Genomic DNA, 20,407 nt, shown 5'->3' with positions numbered 1-20,407 from the left:
CCTGGTGTGTGTCTGAGGCCTTGCCTGGGCAAGGCAGGATTTCACAAGAAGGTGTGAGTCCCCTTTGAAGGAAGGTGACTTCAAAGACTAAAATGGGTATAAGAAGGGCACCCAAACTTACAAACTTGAGAAACACTTCTGGAATCAAGGGGAACCTCTGCCTGGAGAAGAGCTGATCGCTGAGGAACAAGTGCTGCCCTGCCTGTGACTGTGCTTTGTGGAGCTTTCCTGCAGTGCTGCTTCTGCCAGAGTAAGAGGGCAAAGACTGGACTTTGTGTGCCTTCCATCTTGAAGAAGAAATCTCCAAGGGCTTGATGTAGAGCTTGCCTCCTGTTGTTGAAGTCTCAGGGATAGCAAAGACTTCTTCCTGCCAGCACCTGGAGTCTCTGGAGAGACCCCTACTCTGCTCTGTGGTGCCCTTCCAGTTCCTGGGACCCTGAAAGGAGAGGCTGGCAGCCTAAGGACAAAAATACACGCACCGAGCACCGTGCGGAGAAAAGATCGACGCGAATCCGATCGCGGCTGAGAAAACGACGCGACGCCGACTCCGCAGCTGAGAAACGACGCCGCAGGAAACGCGACCGGAGAATCGACGCCCGGAGCAGGAGAAACGACGCGCAGCATCGCTGACGAAGGCTGAGAGATCGCAACCAGCGCCGCAGGACTTTCGGACCGTCGCGTGGCTGGCTTTTTCGACGCGCCTCGCCGTGCCGAGCTGTTTTCAACGCATATACCCGTGCAGGGTTATTTTCGACGCACACCGCCCGTGCGGGGTTATTTTTGCCGCAAACCAGGTACATTTTCACGCTAGCAGCGCTAGTGTGGTGTTACAACTACCTAAAGACTCTTTTTATTTTAAACCTTTAAAAAAATCATAACTTGACTTGTGTATGTTGGATTTTTGTCGTTTTGGTCTTGTTTTGTCTAGATAAATATTTCCTATTTTTCTAAACTGGTGTTGTGTCATTTTGTAGTGTTTTCATTAAGTTACTGTGTGTGTTGGTACAAATACTTTACGCCCAGCACTCTGAGGTTAAGCCTACTGCTCTGCCAAGCTACCAAGGGGGTAAGCAGGGGTTAGCTGAGGGTGATTCTCTTTTATCCTAACTAGAGTGAGGGTCCTTGCTTGAACAGGGGGTAACCTGACTGTCAACCAAAGACCCCATTTCTAACATTGGTGACCAGCGGTCGGGATTTGGACTTGTATTTGTACTTGACATACAGTAATTAAGTGTACACTACTGTTTTGATCTCAGACCACTACGCGACCACATACTACTTGTTTGGTGATCTTTTGATTTTTCTCTTAAGGACTCTTTTTATTCTACTTCCATGATTTTGCTGATCCCTTGACTGATTCTTTTTACTTCATTGGGAAATTATTTTTTTTCTGCCTTTGGAACTTTGCACTTGTGACCATCATGTCTCAATCTGGAGATGCAACAGCTGGAGCTGTGTTTGAAATGGAGAAACTGAAGGAGTACTCAGTTGCTCAATTGAAACAGTTCCTTAAAGATCTTGACTGTCCCACTGAGAGCTCCACCAGGGAGGGGGAGCTGCAACAGGCACAGAGGGCCGGGGTGACAATCAAGAAGGCTGGAGGGCACACAGAGGAGGAGAATGTGGGTGGGGAAGTGCAGAGGATACACAGTGGTGTAGTGGAGGTACCTGTTACGCCTGGGGGGAGGGTCCCCAGGAGGGATAGCAGGGTGTCACCCAAGGGTCTGACTCCTGAAGAGTTACAGGACAGACGGGCAGACAGGGCTCGCCGATTCAAGGAGTTGGAAGAAAGGAGGAGGGACTTAGAGATTAAAAAAATGATTTATGCTTACGAGCTTAAATTGAAAGAGCTGGAAGTCATGAGGGCTGAGTCCAGCTGGAATGGTGGCAGCAACAATTGTATATCCAGTGATGCTGCAGAAGTACACATGCCCAGAGAGGTGGTGCCCTACTTGAAGGAGGGAGTTAACACACGCCAGGAGGTTCAGGGGTATGAGGTAGCTCCAGTGATGCACAGGGTCCCTGAGGTGGATTGGGGAACTGGCATGGGGAGTCATATTCCTACTGGTGGGAGGGACACTCTACTGACTCTAGTTGAGAGTGACAGGGAGAGGGGTTCCCCCCAGGTAGAAGTCCTGGTTATGGAGTGTGAAGACATCCCAGAAGAGTGTGGGTTGAGTGTCAGGGACAGTCAGGTACTGTCTCACCAGTCTCAGGAGGGTGATGTGGGGTGCTTTTTCAAAGCAGAGTCACTGGATGGTTGGGTGAAGGGTACTTTGGTTAATTCATGTGAGGGGCTGAGTGATGTAATTGCTGGAGAGCATATGTCTAGTCCTTATTTTCCAGAGCTATGCCAACACCAGGTGGAGTGTGAGTTCTCTGACCCCAGGGAGCTTACAATGGAGGCAGACTTCTGGGTGAGTACCAGAGAGTCTGAAGAGGCATTCAGGGGTGCTCCTGAGAGGAGTGGTCTAGGTAGTTCCCAACCAGGTGAGGTAGGGAAGGATTGTAGTGTCCCAGGTAGGTCCCAGTGTAGTGGGATGGGTGAGGGACCCCATGTCCAGTCTCAGAGGAGAGGGAATGGGGATGGGTTGAGGCCCAAGGTGCCCGAGATCCGGTCCCAGGTCCTGGAGGGTTCCCTGCGGGAACCCCAGGAGGGGAGCCTAGCCTGTACCATAGGGCCATCTGTTGAGGGAGACCCCACAGTGTCAGGAGAACTTGGGGGGGCGGCTGTAGCCAGCGTCCCACCAGTTCTGGTGTCTGGCAGTACCACTCCTAGTGAGGGGTTGCAGAAGTCCAGACAGAGGGTTGAGAGGGGGTTGCGGACCCCAGTGGAGAACCTGGAGGGTCAGGGGTCAGCTCTGAGAGCAGAGCCCCCCATGAATGACCTTGGTGAGACCATTTCTGGGTTGGGGGGAATCCAGACTCTGTCAGATGGGCAGAGGTCAGGAGACCTGCGCCAGCCAGACTCTTGTGTGGCCCTTCGGGACAGTGTGTCCCTTGAGGGGGGTAAGTGTGCCCCCCTGGAAGTCCTGGTGTGCCAGGCAATGGTTCAACCGCAGGGTGGTGATTCTGGGTTGAATGATCAGGTTCAGGGGGTAAACTCTGACCTGATGGGGGGTAAGTGTGCTCCCAAGGAAGTCCTGGTGTGCCAGGCAGTGGTTCAACCGCAGGGTGGTGACCCTGGGTTGGATGACCAGGTTCAGGGGGTAAACTCTGACCTGGTAGGGGGTAGGTATGCCCCCCAGGAAGTCCTGGTTTGCCAGGCAGTGATCCAGTCTGTGGGTACAGACCCTGGATTGGGAGGCCAGGTTAAGGGTGTCCCCCCTGACCTGGAGGAAGGGGCTACTGCTAACAGTGCCCCTACCATGTTGTCTTCTGGGGGGGTCACTCCTAGTTGGGTGGTTCAGGACCCCAGAAGAGAGGGCAGGGGGAGGGAAGCCTCACCCCTGGCCCTGGTCCAACCTGAAGGTACAGACCCCAGGTTGGAGGCTCAGTTGCAGGTTAACATCCCTGCACTGAGGGAAGAATTGTGCAGGACTGCTTCTACAAGCACCCTGACAGTTTTTGACTCTGGGAGTGCCGCTTCTGCAGGGAGGGTACAGAGCCCCAGAGGGGAGGGCCAGGGTCAGGTTGTCATCCCTGACCTGGTGGAAGAGAGAGTGGTCAAAGGGTGCCAGGCACCTGGGGCTACCACCCCCCACTCTCCACAGTCACAGTGGTTAGAGAGGCCGGAGGTCGGGCTCTCATCCCTGACAGTTGTCTGGGGCCACTGTGGCTTGCTGTCCTGGTGGACAGAGTTGCCCCTGGGGGGGGGAGGACGAGAGTCACACCCCGGGGGTGGAGTGGGCAACACCACTGTGTTGGCCCTGGTGGTACTATCTGCCCATTGCAATACATCTGTGAGCAAAGTAAAGTTAGGTGTTGCACAGATGGTGTCTGTAGATGTGGAGAAGGGTTCCCCATGGGTTAGCTTAGTGGGCCCTGAGAGTATGGACAGAGGGATCCAACTGGAGTCAGGAAGGCGTAGAACTGGAACATGCCCCTGCTGTTGTGGGCCTGGGTCCCTGTTCTATCGCCCCAATCAGGGAAGTACATCAAGGTATTGATTGTTCTCCCCTGGCTTTAGGCTGGTAGGGGGTCGTGTTGGACTTTTGCTTTTGCAGGGTCATCCCCAGACTTTTTTGCCTCCTGCCTCCTATATTTTTCTGACATGTTGCTGTTGGCTTTTCAACTCTGAGCACTTTACCACTGCTAACCAGTGCTAAAGTGCATATGCTCTCCTGTTTAAATTGTATGTAAGTGGTTTATCCATGATTGGCATATTTGATTTACTAGTAAGTCCCTAGTAAGGTGCACTAGAGGTGCCAGGGCCTGTAAATCAAATGCTACTAGTGGGCCTGCAGCACTGGTTGTGCCACCCACATAAGTAGCTCTGTAATCATGTCTCAGACCTGCCACTGCAGTGTCTGTGTGTGTATTTTTACACTGTAAATTCGACTTGGCAAGTGTACCCACTTGCCAGGCCTAAACCTTCCCTTTCCTTACATGTAAGGCACCCCTAAGGTATGCCCTAGGTAGCCCCAAGGGCAGGGTGCAGTGTATGGATAAGGTAGGACATATAGTAATGTGGTTTATATGTCCTGACAGTGAAATACTGCCAATTTCGTTTTCACTGTTGCAAGGTCTGTCTCTCTCTCATAGGATAATATGGGGGCTACCTTTAAATATGATTAAAGTGTAGATTCCCCTAGAGAAGAGATGGACAGGTGGAGTTTGGGATCCCTGAACTCACAATTTAAAAATGCATCTTTTAGTAAAGTTGATTTTGAGATTGTGCGTTTGAAAATGCCACTTTTAGAAAGTGAGCATTTTCTTGCTTAAACCATTCTGTGACTCTGCCTTGTTTGTGGATTCCCTGTCTGGGTCAGTTGACAGTTGGGTTGTTTTTCACCTCACACCAGACAGTGACACAAAGGGAGCTGGGGTGTGATCTGCATTCCTGATTAGCCATCTCTGCTAGGAGGGAGGGGTGGAGTGGTCACTCTCATCTGAAAGGACTGTGCCTGCCTCTGACAATGCTGTCTCCAGCCCCCTGGTGTGTGTCTGAGGCCTTGCCTGGGCAAGGCAGGATTTCACAAGAAGGTGTGAGTCCCCTTTGAAGGAAGGTGACTTCAAAGACTAAAATGGGTATAAGAAGGGCACCCAAACTTACAAACTTGAGAAACACTTCTGGAATCAAGGGGAACCTCTGCCTGGAGAAGAGCTGATCGCTGAGGAACAAGTGCTGCCCTGCCTGTGACTGTGCTTTGTGGAGCTTTCCTGCAGTGCTGCTTCTGCCAGAGTAAGAGGGCAAAGACTGGACTTTGTGTGCCTTCCATCTTGAAGAAGAAATCTCCAAGGGCTTGATGTAGAGCTTGCCTCCTGTTGTTGAAGTCTCAGGGATAGCAAAGACTTCTTCCTGCCAGCACCTGGAGTCTCTGGAGAGACCCCTACTCTGCTCTGTGGTGCCCTTCCAGTTCCTGGGACCCTGAAAGGAGAGGCTGGCAGCCTAAGGACAAAAATACACGCACCGAGCACCGTGCGGAGAAAAGATCGACGCGAATCCGATCGCGGCTGAGAAAACGACGCGACGCCGACTCCGCAGCTGAGAAACGACGCCGCAGGAAACGCGACCGGAGAATCGACGCCCGGAGCAGGAGAAACGACGCGCAGCATCGCTGACGAAGGCTGAGAGATCGCAACCAGCGCCGCGGGACTTTCGGACCGTCGCGTGGCTGGCTTTTTCGACGCGCCTCGCCGTGCCGAGCTGTTTTCAACGCATATACCCGTGCAGGGTTATTTTCGACGCACACCGCCCGTGCGGGGTTATTTTTGCCGCAAACCAGGTACATTTTCACGCTAGCAGCGCTAGTGTGGTGTTACAACTACCTAAAGACTCTTTTTATTTTAAACCTTTAAAAAAATCATAACTTGACTTGTGTATGTTGGATTTTTGTCGTTTTGGTCTTGTTTTGTCTAGATAAATATTTCCTATTTTTCTAAACTGGTGTTGTGTCATTTTGTAGTGTTTTCATTAAGTTACTGTGTGTGTTGGTACAAATACTTTACGCCCAGCACTCTGAGGTTAAGCCTACTGCTCTGCCAAGCTACCAAGGGGGTAAGCAGGGGTTAGCTGAGGGTGATTCTCTTTTATCCTAACTAGAGTGAGGGTCCTTGCTTGAACAGGGGGTAACCTGACTGTCAACCAAAGACCCCATTTCTAACACAGACCTTTGTGATGAGGAAGAGCCCTGTCAGTGTACAGACCACTTGTGGATTTGCGGACCATGGTGGAGCGTCAAATCATTATCAATTACAGACCCACTCATGCAACTATTCTTGAAATTTGTGCATTACTGGATCCTGCACTGACTCCGGCAAATCGTAATCCGCATGCCATCCCTGCTGAAGTGCAGGTGCTCTCTGCACTCCATTTCCTGGCCACTGGCTCATTTCAAGTGACAGTGGGCATGGGTGCAGGTCTTTCACAGCCTATGTTTAGCATTATATTGTCAAGATTCTTGAATGCATTTGTACGACACCTGCAGTCATATGTGAGGTTTCCCCAAAGTGCTGACCTCCCTGCCATCAAGTCAGACTTCTATGCCTTTGCCAACATACCCCATGTGATAGGTGCCATTGATGGCACCCACATAGCTATCATCCCCCCAAGAGTCAGTGAACAGGTGTACAGAAACAGGAAGAATTTAATTCCATGAACATTCAATTAGTGTGTATTGCAGACCAGTACATCACATGTGAATGCCATGTTCCCTGGTTCAGTCCAATATTCATTTGTGCTGAGGAACAGTAGTATGCCACACAAGATGGAACAACTACAAGAGGACAGAGGGTGGATCATAGGTAGGTGTTTCTGTCACTTATAGCCACCTAGCAGACAGACAGGCTTCCTGCCTCTGAGGCTTGTCATTTAAAGTTGTGTTGTGCACCTTTTTCTAGGTGATTCTGGCTATCCCAACTTGTGTTGGCTCCTGACACCAGTGAGGAATCCTGAAACAGATGCACAGAGGAATTACAATGAGGCCCATGAACGTACTAGGAGGGTGATAGAGCACACAATAGGTCTCCTGAAGGCTAGATTTTGTTGTCTACATATATCTGGCGGTTCCCTGGCCTATGGGTCTGAAAAGGTGTGTAGAATAGTGGTGACCTGCTACATGCTGCACAACGCGGCTGTGAGAAATTCTATCGCCCTCTTGGAGGAGCAGGATGCTGTATATCCAGACCAGCTTCCTCAAAGAGGGGATGAGAGTGATGGTGATGATGAGGAAGGGGAAGATGTAAATTCCAGGACCCAACTGATACAACTCTACTTCCAGTAACTATGTGGGACAATTGGATGAGATTGGTGTCTGTGCATCATACTGTCAGTGTGCCTTGTTATCTAGGGGGCGGTTGGGTCAATACTAATTGCCACTGTGACCAGGTCTGCATAGGACAGATTACAATTTAGTCTATTATTTCAACACATATTTAGGCACAACAACATGTAAGGCGTATGGTGCTTTTCATGCTACTCAGATACAAATAAAGGAGTTACCAACCAGTTGTATCCATACTGTAATTTGTTCAAACTTAATGACAGGGGACATTGTAACAGGTGAAAATGTGTTTTATTTGGTGCAGGGATAAAATTGTGCAGATTACAGTGATGGGAGTGGGCTAATGGTGGTTATCTAAAATGGCAACATGGTGGCAGCATTGTTGACAGTATTGGTAGGTCCATACATGCTTACATGAGTTTGTATTATTTGTAGCACTGTTTAGTGGTTGATTAAGTGGGACACTTGGAGGACAGTTTTTTGCAGAGTCACTTGTTAGAGGGGGCCTTGTTCTTGGCAGGTGTACCTTTGCCATATCTTGGCCTGATGGCCCGTTTGGGCACCTATTGTTGGCCTGTAGGGGTTGAGATGGATGTCCCCTGTGTGTTCTCAGAGGGTAGTACATATGAAGTTGCTGCTGATGCTCTTGTTGTCCGGTTTGTATCCTGTGCTGTAGTGGTAGCTTCCTGTTCTCTGTGGGCCTCAGGCTGTGTTTGGACAAGCTGCAGCAGCACACTTGCTATGCTGACCATTGTGGCATTGTGCAGTTTCCACTACTCCATGGCCTCTTGGTGGTGTGCTTGCTGCATCCTCTGACTCTGCTCCAGGGTGGATACTATCTGGGCAAATCTGTCCTGGGTATGGTGGTAGGCTCCCAGGACCTCTGATATCACATCCTGGGCTGCAGCATCCATCCTGTGGCTTCCCCCTGGGCCACTGATGCCCTCCCACTGGGCCTAACCCCCTGTGCCTATGTCCCCTGCACAGGTCTGGCAGTACCACTTGTAATGGGGCCATCGTCTTCCTACCTGTTGGTAGGGGGTGACTGTGGCCTCTGTCCTTGTGTTCCACTGGTCTGTGGCCTAAATACACAGGTGTGTGGACGGTTGCCCTGGACTGATGTTATTGGCTGGGTGGTAGGGGTGTCAGTGGTATCCTGGGTGGGGCTGCTGGATGGTGACAGTCCAGGACTATGTGAGGGTCCAGGCTGATTGTCAGTGTCCATGGTTCCATCCCCAGTGTCCTGTGAGTTGCCTCCCTGTGGGGCACTGCCACTCCTTGTCCTGTCTGTCAGGGTGGCATGGGTGGTGGTGCCTGTTGGGGGAAATGGACATGTCTTTCACATTAGCATGGCCGGATGGGGTGCAGAGGCCTGGGCGGGTTTGTGCAGCTCACACACTTTGGGGCCATGCATGATGCTTTGGTGAGGTTAGCATTGCTTTTAGCTTAGGATGTGGAGGTGCATTGTGGGTGTTATAGGCCATTGTGTTTCCTTGCAGGTGGCTGTGCACAGGGGGAGGGATGTGGGCCTGTTAGTGGGTTTGTGGGCATGCAGGGGGAGTGGATTAAGTGCTTGTGGGCTTGGTAGGGTAGTGGTCATGGTGGGTGTTGGAGGGGTGGGGTGGTGCATTACAGGTGTGATGGATATGGAGTAATTATAGACGACTTACCCAAAACCATTCCTCCAGTGAGTCCAATGAGGCTCAGGGTGCAGGATGGCCAGTACCTTTTCCTCCCAGTCAGTGTAGTCGGGTGGTGTTGGTGGAGGTCCTCCCCTAGTCTTCTAGACTGCAACGTGGTGCCTAGATGCCATGGCCCTGACCTTCACTCGCAGGTCGTTCCATCTCTTGCGGATGTCATCCCTGGTGCGTGGATGGTGTCCCACTGCATTGACCCTGTTGACTATTGTGTGCCATAGCTCTATCTTCGTGGTGATGGGTGTGTGCTGCACCTGTGCCCTGAATAGTTGTGGCTCGACATTCAGGATATAGTCCACCATGGTCCTTAGCTCCCTTTCTGTGACGGGTGGTGTTTGGGGGGTGCCATGGTGAGTGTTGTGAATGGTGTCTTGTGTGGATCTAGGTGAGGGTGCTCTTGTGTGGTTGGGTGTGAGTATTGTGGATTGTGGTGTTCGGTGTCTGCTTCTGGTGTTCTCTGTCTTAGTTGGCCTACTTTCATTGCAAAGGATTGTGGGGTGTGTCTGTGAGTGTTTTATAGTGTTGTGGATGTGAGTCAGGTGTGTGGGTTTCTAACTTATACAATGTGTGCACTTCTTACTGTTGGGTCCACTTGCCGACCGTGGCGGTCTGTACCGCCAATGGTCGTATGGCTTCCACTGCCCGCTGCGGTGATTTGTGCATCATTATTTGAAGGGCGGGGTGTTGGTGTACTCGGCGGTGGTGGGGTGGGAGGTCCAGCATTTCCGCCAACAAGGTCCTGGTGGTGACTGGTGGAAGGATGATTTTTGTTGAATTCAGATTTTTGATTCATTATTTGGCGGGTTTCTGTTCGTCGCCAATGGCGGTCTTCTGTTCGCCGTCGCCACATCGGTTGATGGTGTTTACCGCCAGGTTCATAATGAGGGCCTATATCTGGTTTACTACATTACTGGCCTCCGGAAACGTTGTGGGGAGGTGCGAGGTATACATGTTGAATTGAAATCTCCACTTAGAGTTTTAAGAGCAATTTTCTGTGGTATTTTTGGACCTGGCCCTTTCACCAGGGTCACCCAAGATGTTTGGCTTTCCTTGCTGAACCAGTTTGTAATGGCTTTTAAAACTCTGCACACTTTACCCCTGCTAACCACTGCTGAAGTTCCTTCCAAAGATAGTAAAATTGGTATGCACCCAATAGGCACATTTCATGTAATAAAAAATCTCTTGAAAATGGCACTACATGTGCCCAGAGTCTGTAAATTAAATGTCACAAATGGGTTACAGCACTCATCGTGCAACCCACAAAACCAGCACTGCAAACTATGTCTCCGGCCTGCCATTTCGACTTGGCAAAATAAACATTTCAGGGGTGTGGAATTTATTAAAATATCTACTTGTCCAGGGGACAGGTTGCTTCTCAAATCTACTTGTCCTGTAAAAAGATCTACTTGTCCCTTTGGTGCCATGTAGTGTGGCGACAAATTATGGCAGCAATCTCATTATGTAAGAGCTCTGATAATAGCCTCTCTGATTATGCCAGAGCTACTACCATAGTAGGGCTTGAATACTTGAAGTTTCAATCCCTACTGTAGCAATTTCCTTATTTTGCCACCTTTCTGCAGATCTGCATACTGGGGCTGGAGGAAGCAGTAAGCAATAGTTCCAGGGTTGGAATGCCTTTGAGTCTGCAAACCTAGTAACCTGCATGTTTTAAAGATTTGCACCAGCTTCTCTCTAATATTTTCCCATAATAAGAAAGGTTGGACATTTACTCCTGACAATGGCAGAATTAGAACTTCTTCCAGGGTTGGGAAGAAAGTGGCCGGAGGGAAAATGAACTTGCAAATGCTCAATAGATTTCCACATGAGCAAATCTACACTTGCGTATTTACCCATGCTAAAATACAGTTCACAAATATTTTATAGGGGTACGACATATACCAGGGGTGCACTTTTGTGACTTTATTTAAGAATTTGGGGCCACATGTAGGTAGGTTCAGATTTGCGACCTGCAAATTGCGAGTCAGAGCGACTCGCAATTCCGAATGTAGGGTGGTGTCCCGGACACCATCTGTGATTCGCAAGGGCTTTGCAAATGCCCACCTAGTGAATAATCATGAGGTCGGTCGCAATTTGTGACCCCCTTGCGAATAGCGGCCCTCACAGGGATGGTGGCCTGCTGGGGACAGCAGACCACCATGTCTGTGACTGCTTCCTTAAAGGAAAACGAGATGCATTACAAAAACGAAAAATGAAATGTTTTCGTTTCAATTTTTCAGAGCAGGCAGTGGTCCACAGGACCACTGCCTGCTCTGAAAAAATGTTTACAGTGACATTCACAATGGGGAAGGGGTCCCATGGGGACCCCTTTCCTTTTGCGAAAGTGTTAGCACCAATTTGAAATGGGTGCAAACTGCGATTTGTTTGCGCCTGCATTCGCAGTCACAAAACAATCCTACATTGCACTGCGAGTCGCAATTAGGAAGGGAACACCCCTTCCTAATTGCGAGTCGCAAACCCGTTTTGCGATTCGGTAACCAAGTTACTCAATCGCAAAACTGGGTTTGTGCATCGCAATGTGCTTTTTGCACGTCGCAAACAGCGAAAGTCGCTGTTTGCGACATGCAAAAAGCTACCTACATGTGGGTCTTGGTCCCTAATTAGGTCTGGTGTTAACAAAGACATTTTGTTTTTATTAAACTTCTATTTCTCTCTCTTTCGGCTGGCTTTACTGTGAGTGATCGCATTCTGCTCTTCCACAAGGAGCATATTGGCACACAAAGTAGTTTTGTTCAGTGTCAGGAACTACAGTGGCAATCAGTGACGTAACGAAACTGGAGGGTGCCCCTTTGCAAAGGACATGGAGGAGCCCCCTCTCCAGACTCACTCAGGGCAGGTGCTGTGCTGAAGGGGCCCCCTGGAGGGCGGCTGAGGGGCCTTTGTTATGCCACTGGTGGCAACGTGTGCTTTTAGAGTTCAAAAACTTTTTGGGGGGGGGTTGCCAGTGTTTGTTACAATGTTGAGGGCCTGGTAGCTCCCACAACAATAAAGTGTTACAAAAGCCATGTCAAAACAAGACACGCATTGATGAAACCAAAAGACTTATAAAAATATGTCAGACCAGTTGGCTTTGTCAGTGTTTGTTTATTTTCATGCTTCCCATATTCGTGTTGAAAATGGTTACACTGATTTTCCATTAGAAATATTTTTGGGAAATACTAGCATGCATCAACACATTTTACTAAATGACACTTCATTTGCATCTAATCAGAGAGCATTCTGGGAGCATTATACTTAGCCTCATAGCCTAAACTTTTCAAACATGTGTATACACATTTTTTTATTTTGTACTGGAACCAACGTCAGTAGTGAAGTATGACCTTAAAACATTTATTTACAGCACTCACCCTAATAATGAAGGCTTTCAAATAATGAACAATAAATACAAGTTCGAACAGCATTATCTTTTGGAAACACATTACCTCAACTGCAGAGAGTTCCACTTTCTATAAACAGGCAGCCAAAGGGTTTGTGCTGCAGAGGGTTGGGCCTACTTGTCCCAAGGACAAAGTAAACATAAAAACTTGTTGCCCTTGACCCCAAACAAGATGTGTTGGGCGATAGGAATTCCACATCCCTGCATTTTGTCAGGCCTAAACAGTGCTTAATTTGAGCTGGTGGTTTCTGGTGAGACTGCACGTATTTTTCTGACTCAAGCATTTACTGCAAGCAAAATGCACCTATGGGAAACACAGAGATAGAAAATGACGGAAAGGTATCACAAAGGTGAGAATGCAGTAAGCTGCAAGAGTGAGCTGAAGGGGCAGTGAGTTGCTGTAAATGGATTAAGGAGGCCCGAGATGGCTTTAGGATTACGCTGCCTCAGTATTCTTTGATACCACATTTAATTGCAGCAGCCACATGTTTCAGAGTAGAGGTAGAGGAGAGTTGGGGTCAGACTTATTATCAAAATTCTGAAAAAGCTACTTTTAGAAAGTTGGCATTTTCTTTTTCCAACCATTTGGTGCCTGCAGCCTCTTTCCTGGGTCACATAACTAGGTGTAGCTAGTAGTTGGTCACAAAGGCTCTGTCTAACCACACTCACAAAGGATTTGACAAGCTGGGGCCAGGGTAGGGAGGCAAGGAAATATCAAACATATCTGGGGGAGGAAACCTCCAGAACCTTCTCCTACTTCAAAGTGGACACCACATATAAATAATGAAACCTCAGACCCAACACTTCAGTACACCTCTGGAGCTGTGGAAGACTCAGAAGGACTGCTGTGCTTCACTGCTACTATGCTGCCCAGTAACTCTGCTGACATACTGCATGAGTGAAAGGACCGGGCTTGTATTTTGATCCCTGAACCACCAGCATGACTCTAAGGGCTAGTTTGCCGGCTTCCTGATCAGAGCCTCAGGTACAGAAAAGGATCCATCAACTTTGAACCCAGCACTAGGACTGTGTCGTCTGTGAGCCTTGCCCCCCAAGTGGTGCCATCCCAGTCCTGGACCTTTGTAAGTGGGGCTGATGATGCTCTGCCAGCCCAGCTGTGGTTTGAACCGATGTAGCGTAATGCAAATCCTTGCAGCTCTGCTTACGAGCTGCTGCAGTATGGCTGATCCTTCATGCCTAATCTCACATTGCAGCTCACAGTCTTCTAAGAACTGCTACTGCGCAATGCAGGTCTTGCATCACAAGCCCCTCATCAGCATAATTCTGGACAATGATGCAGGTCTCAGCATCACAGCCCACTGCTTCTTTAGAGCCTCAGATGCATAATGCATCTTCAAAGTAGGAGTTCATTTTGTAAGCCCCTCGTCGACAGCATCCTCAACAACGACGGAGAACCTTGCAGCCTTGCAGCTCCTCAGAACTGCTGCTGAGTGACACATCTTAACATGGGATCTCACAACTCTCCGCAAAGCAGGTTTTACAGTACATTGTTCATCTGGCCTAACTTTGTCATTGCATCCGGCCTTCACTCTATTGTGGTTGGCCTGAACTTGTGTCTTTGTCATGGTTTGGCGTAGCCAGGTAACCAGAGTTAGTGCTCAGTACTTCTAGCCACTATTTTTACTTAAACCTTTAACATTGCAAATCTCTAGTTCCACTGCTTTGAAATTTGTTGTTTTAGTCTCAAATAACGTATTAAGATTTAATCTGTTTTTCTAATTTGGTGCATGATCTTTCTTTGTATTGTGTTTTCACTTTAGTACTTCATGAAGTGCTGCATAAATACTTCACACATTGTCTCTAGGTTAAGCCTTACTGCTTTGTGCAAAGCTTTCTGTGGGTTAAGCATGGGTTAACTTGGGGTTTGCCTATACTTCACCCTGACAGAGATTGTGGTTGGTGCGCGAGTATGGTTTCACCCCCTCAACCAGTCACCTAATATCCAACATTTATTTATATCAGACTTAAGGTAGGCCTAAAGGCTCAAGCTGCAGGGTGCATGGTATTTAAAATGTAGGCTATGTGTATTTAAGTTTTACAGGTCCCGACAGTGAAAAGTTCCTGATGCCATTTTTCAATGTAACAAGACAACCTCTCCTATAGTCTAACCCTGAGTTACCTTATTACACTTAATAATTGATAACTTCAGTTTGGTAGTAGATAGAGAAATACATCCTCTACTCATTTGAATTGTAATTTAAAATCCTCTTTAATGGTAAAGGTGACTTTTAAGTTACTGTGCTGAAAATGCCACTATTCTAAGTTGGCATTTTATTACCCAAACCAGATATGCCTTTCTTGCAATTCCCATTGTCACATGACTGTTAATGGCTCTCCTGTGGTGTGTATTCCTTATAGACAATGGACAAAAGGGCCTTGGATGTGGGGGAAATGCTCTTCTTCTGAGCAGGATGGACTGAGCCCTTCCCTAGCTTCCAACTATAGCCCGAGGGCTGTGCCTATCCCTTCATGATTTCTGAAGCTGCCTGCTCAGTCACTGGCAAATGTAGCTGACACCTGGACCTGCCAGACCTTTGTTGCCTTAGACAGTTTGCAGCTAAACCCAGGGGTAGGGAAAGAACTGACCAGCAACAGTTTAGGGTTAGACAAAGAGAGTCACCCCCACACCCAGGCTGGCACTTGGTATGAAAGTGGTACCTTTTGAACTTCTCATCAGAAAGCTACTGGACCTGTGAAAAATTCAGAAGAAGGACTTCCCTGCTCTCTGAAGAAGTAAGACTAGACCTGCTTGCTTTGAACCAAGAAAATATGAAGTGACTCCAAAGGTCAGTTGTCTGACCTCCTTTTAGAGGTACAGGCACACAACAAGCTTCCAGATATCTCCCCTCCAACTGCCCAGTTGGCCATCACCTATGTACCTGCCTGATCCCTGATGTTGGCCTCTACTGGACTGAGTTCCGACCCCCAAGATCTGCCTACCCAGGTACTGGACCTTTTACTGGTGTCAGAGTGTACTCTTCTGCCCTGCAATCTGCAAGAACTGAATTCCAGGTCAACATCCAGATGTTTGGGACGCCTCACGCCTTTGCATTTGTGGGAGAGATCTTAAGTCTCCCACCAATGGGAAGATCTGACAGCGACCTGCCCTTTGTGTCAGCAGTGACTGCCAGCATCTTCACCCAGTGGGAAGCTTCGATGGCGACCTGCTCTTTTGTGCCGATAACGATCGCCTTGCAGCTACGGCCAATATGAAGCTCCGGCTCAGGCTCCTCACGTGGATTTGGACTGTGTGAGAAGGTAAACACTCCAATGGGGTGAACTGAACTGAACTCCTGGTGAAAATCCAGACATTTGGGGCTCTTGGCGAATGACCACTGAACTCTCCCACCAACTCGAGGATCTTATGGTGATCTGGCCTTCGTGTAAGCAACACATGCCTGAGTCTCCAGCCAATGGGACGCACCAGCGTCGACCTGCTTTTCGTGTCGACAAAGATCTCCTTGCAGCTCCCACCAACATGAAGCACCAGCTTAAGCTCGTCACATGGAACTTGACTGTGTAAGAAGATAAACTCACCACCTGAATTAATCTGGTCCCTGCACCCGATATGCACTCAATCATAGTTGGCCTGAAATTGTGAGTGTGACCTAATCCACTGTGACCAGTTAACCGTGAGTGGCGCTTTGTGCTTCTTGTTACTATTTTTAGTTGAAAATTTAACAGTGCGTAACTTCAGTTCCTCTTATTAAATTGTTGTCACTTAATTTAACAAAATTTACACTACCGTTCTCCATTTGTTTGGGATTTTTCTTTTGTACTATTTTCAAGTTATTACTGTTTTAGTGCTTCATACGTGCTTTACACGTTCATTGACTCTTCATTAAACCTGACTTCATTTTTGCCAAGCTACCAGAAGGTTAAGCACAGGTTTATTTAGTGACTTTTGTGGTTCACCCTGCCACGCATTGTGTTTAGTATTTGAGTGGGGCTCTCTCTTCTTCAAGTAATAACCCAACTTCTTACAGTTCTGCCTACCCACTCACCAAGTGCCTGCTTAACCCCACCCCCTGCTTTTTATGATATTCTGGCTCAGGGTATCCCTAAGGATACTTTAGGATCACTGTACTAGAGAAGTTCAGCCTGTATAAAAAATATTTTAACTGTGCTGTCAGACTATAGTGTTTATGAAAACGAAAATTAAAATTCTTAAATTAGTAAATACCTTACTTGAATAACAGTCTCCTTTCTATCCTCAGGCTGTAGACTTTAATAACGACTGGAAGATGATTACCATTTTTATTGGTGCAAATGACCTTTGTGACTACTGTAAAAACAAGGTAAGAAGATTCTAATGTATACTTGTGCTAAGATAATATATCCATAGCTAGAGACTTGGATAGGTAGATTATGGGTCAGACAGGACTGAAAGAAGGAAGGGCTCACATAGACATCTTGAAAGCGAAATGTACATTTAATTTATGGAAAATATTTCAGAAACAGGGCTGTCTTTTCGGTGATTAAATGTATGTAGCAGAAGTTGTCATGGACTTTCTAGAAACCCTTATTTAGTTAGTTTTTATCGTATTTTGAAATGGAAACGGAGCACATAAGACTACTCACACACACAGCTATGCACTTTTGAACCTCAACGTTCATGAACTGTACATTTATTACTCTTGACTCGAAGTCCACTTGGATAGTACATGTTCCAGTACTAAAACATTTGAAACACACACACCTTAAAGTTGTTTTTATTTTTAAGATTGAAGGACTTTTTGGGACTATTGCAGGTAGATAGAGCGGTATACCAATCTGATACATTTTTCATATAGAGATGAGCCTGGTTATACTACGTTTCCAGCAATTTACAAAGCTTGCAGCAGCATCAGAGAAATTCAAGCGATTAAATCATTCTCCTTTACTCCTATAATGTCACATACTAAAATCAAAATTAAGACCACTAACTTTCACAAGACTGCTAAGAAGTAATTTCATTCGAATGCCACTTGAGACGATGTTATGCCAAATAGGGTTGCGACATCAGTTTAAGTGGCAGTGGAATGTGCAAAGTACATAACAATAGTTGAATGCCATTACAAAATGTCCACTGACAACTGCACAGGATAACATCTAAATGAGTGTCAGAACACAGGCAGTGTCCAGTGTTCAGTGAACACACTGGAATGTAAATGTAAACGTGCCAGGACCCACCCTGCATGCACCGTAACTACATAGAAGAGTGCCAGGTCCCAGTGTTGGAGACTGTTGTGTCTATGCTGGCACCCACATAAGTATCTTGGTGCAAGGTCACAGGATCCATGGTATGTGCCAAGACGGCCATAAAAAAGAGTCCGAGCATCAACCCTGTGGTGTCAGTGATGAATTCCAAAGTACTGTAGCATCCGGAAACTGTGCTCCCTTTTCTGCATCGCACACTGAAATTAAATGAACTATGTGTCATGCCAGCATTTTGTTTTTGCAATAAACTCTGCAATCCAAAGTGTATGAAAATGTGCCCCTAAGGTCATCAGTTTATGCAACTGTTCCCCTGTGAAGTTAGGCAGATTGACAGGGATTTATACACACCTATGTATTGAATCCACATTCCTCTTTTACAACAAGCACTCTGGACCCTGCAGAGACCCCATTCGCCACTAGTACATTCTCTGGTAAATGTGGATGGCTGATGATGTAGCATGATACCCAAGGTTGTGTGAGAGGCCATGCCATACATTATCGTACAGGTTCCTGGTCAATACATGTAGAGGAACATACAGGAGTTTAAGTCTTACAGAAAGAAGTAGGACAAAGTCCAGAGCGGATTACCACTGACATTTTACTCTTGTCTATCTTATGTTAGTAACAATTGTGGTTAGGAAGGGCTTAGTCAAGGCAAGGCCAAACACAGCCTCTCATTCCCCAGTCTGCCATCTGGGGGTCATAGTAAATCAATCAAGTTCTTGGAAAGTGGGGCTAATCACCCGTTAGGATCTCAAGGAGCTGGGGGGTAGTAAGAGTTCAGTCAAAAAGCCGGGTCTTGAGGTTCTTCTTGAAATGAGGTAGTGAGGGTGATTCTCTGAGGTCTATCGGAAGAGCATTCCAGGTCTTTGCAGCGATGTAAGAGAAGGATCTCCCTTCAGATGAGTTCTTGTGTATCCCTGGGGTTGTGGCGAGGACCAATTGGGTGGAGCGGAGGTTTCTGGTAGGCATGGGGAAGGTCAGGCGGTGGTTGAGGGATGCGGGTCCTAAGTTGTGGAGGGCCTTGTATGCATACATGAGGAGCTTGAAGGTGACTCTTTCATTGATCAGGAGCTAGTGAAGGTCTCTCAGGTGACCGGATATGCTGCTGTGGCGGGGTATGCAGGATGGATTCTCTGCAGTTTCATTCCGAGTGTGTATTATTATACTTCAGTGCTTCAACAGGACTTCCTCCTCAAGACCCAGCTACCACTGAGTCATACCAATCGATAAACTATTTCAGGCACTGCACCTCAAATAAAGGATTGCAAAGTAGGATACTATCTAACCTACTTGAGCTCCATGATAAAATATCCATTATAAAATGTATGAGAGAGATTTAAAAGTAACTCCAGTGCAAACTCTGTGTCTGTTGAAAAGCTGGCATTGGGAACAAGAGCCAAGGGCCAGATGTTCAAAGTCATTTAATAATTCTTACTGGTCCTAATTGCTATTTTGGGCCTTTAAGAAATGCTAAATGGGCTTTTGAAATGTACAAAGCCCTTTGGGGAATGCAAAATGCAATTTGCGGTGTACAAAGCCCTTAAGGGAATCGCAAAATGTGATTTCTATCCAGTAAAAATGGCTTTTGTGATTCCCAAATAGGAACTCACAAAAAGGGATTTCCTAATTGCGATTTCCAAAGCACATGTACAAATAATTTCTTAAATGTAAAATGGGCTTTTAGGAAAAGCAATTAACATTGACTCCTATTCGATGTTAAACCTTGTGCAATTTTTAAAAAGCACCCAAAAATGCCTTTTTTTAAGTTCAGTATAGTACACACATGCCTCTAGGGCATATATGTACTCTACATGTGCACCACTATCTTTGGGGTGCATAACAGGGGGCCAATTGCTCAAAGCTATGCTTGGTTTTGCATTTTTCAAATAGCGACTTCCTATTTGGGAAATGCAAAACTTGACCAATTGGAACAAATGCAATTGTAGGAATCGCTAGTAGAAAATCAGTAATTACATACATATCATTTTGCATTTCCTAAAAGGTGATTTCTATATGAGTCGCTATTTAGTAAATGCGTCTGTCCCTAAATGAGAAAAGTAATTAGGGGTCTAAACTATGGGGCAGATGTATGAAGAATTCAGTTTGCAATTTCCAAATTGCAATTCTTTGCAATTCACAATTAGAAAATGGCAAACTGCAGTGTACTAATGTGTCTCAGACACATTTAGCGATTCGCAGTGGGTCCCACATGGACCTGCCTCATCCATATTCATGAGGCAGGTCGCAATTTGTGACCCATTGCATATGGCTATAATCCTTATAGGAAAACGGGATGCATTACAAATAGAAAAATGAAAAGTTTTCTTTTCATTTTTTATGGGCGGCAGTGGTCCATGGGACCACTGCCTCCTCTTAAAAAATGTTTGCACTCCCATTCTCAGAGTGGAAGAAGTCCCTTGGGGAACCCTTCACGTTTGTGAATGGCTTACCACTGACTTGAAGTTAGTGGTAACTGCAAATGTTTTGCTGCCGCGTCTCAACCTAAGCCAAACATAGCTAGTGATTATTAGTTAATGACAGAACATACTGGAAAGTTGCCAAATCAAGTAAGAAAACCTAATTAATGGGGAAAGTGAAAATAATTCTGCTGAATACTTATCATTTATAAAGAAACATACATATTTCTAGATTAATATGGAAGGCACAAACAATGACTGCTTGAGCCATTGCTTAAAACTATGAGCAGA

General features: G+C 46.9%; 1 protein-coding gene across 1 annotated transcript in view; it reads left to right on the top strand.

Annotated features, from left to right (window-relative positions):
• The window catches only part of LOC138258619 (phospholipase B1, membrane-associated-like), a 198,627-nt gene that overhangs the window by 97,582 nt on the left and 80,638 nt on the right, over positions 1-20,407 (top strand). The window contains exon 9 of the mRNA XM_069205964.1: positions 16,715-16,795. Within this exon, the coding sequence (XP_069062065.1) occupies positions 16,715-16,795 (81 nt within the window). The remainder of the gene's footprint in view (positions 1-16,714; positions 16,796-20,407) is intronic.

Source organism: Pleurodeles waltl, chromosome 9 (assembly GCF_031143425.1).
Source record: "Pleurodeles waltl isolate 20211129_DDA chromosome 9, aPleWal1.hap1.20221129, whole genome shotgun sequence".
NCBI lineage: Eukaryota > Metazoa > Chordata > Amphibia > Caudata > Salamandridae > Pleurodeles > Pleurodeles waltl.
The sequence above is the reverse complement of the archived record's forward strand: the minus strand, read 5'-3'. Positions and strand labels throughout refer to the sequence as shown.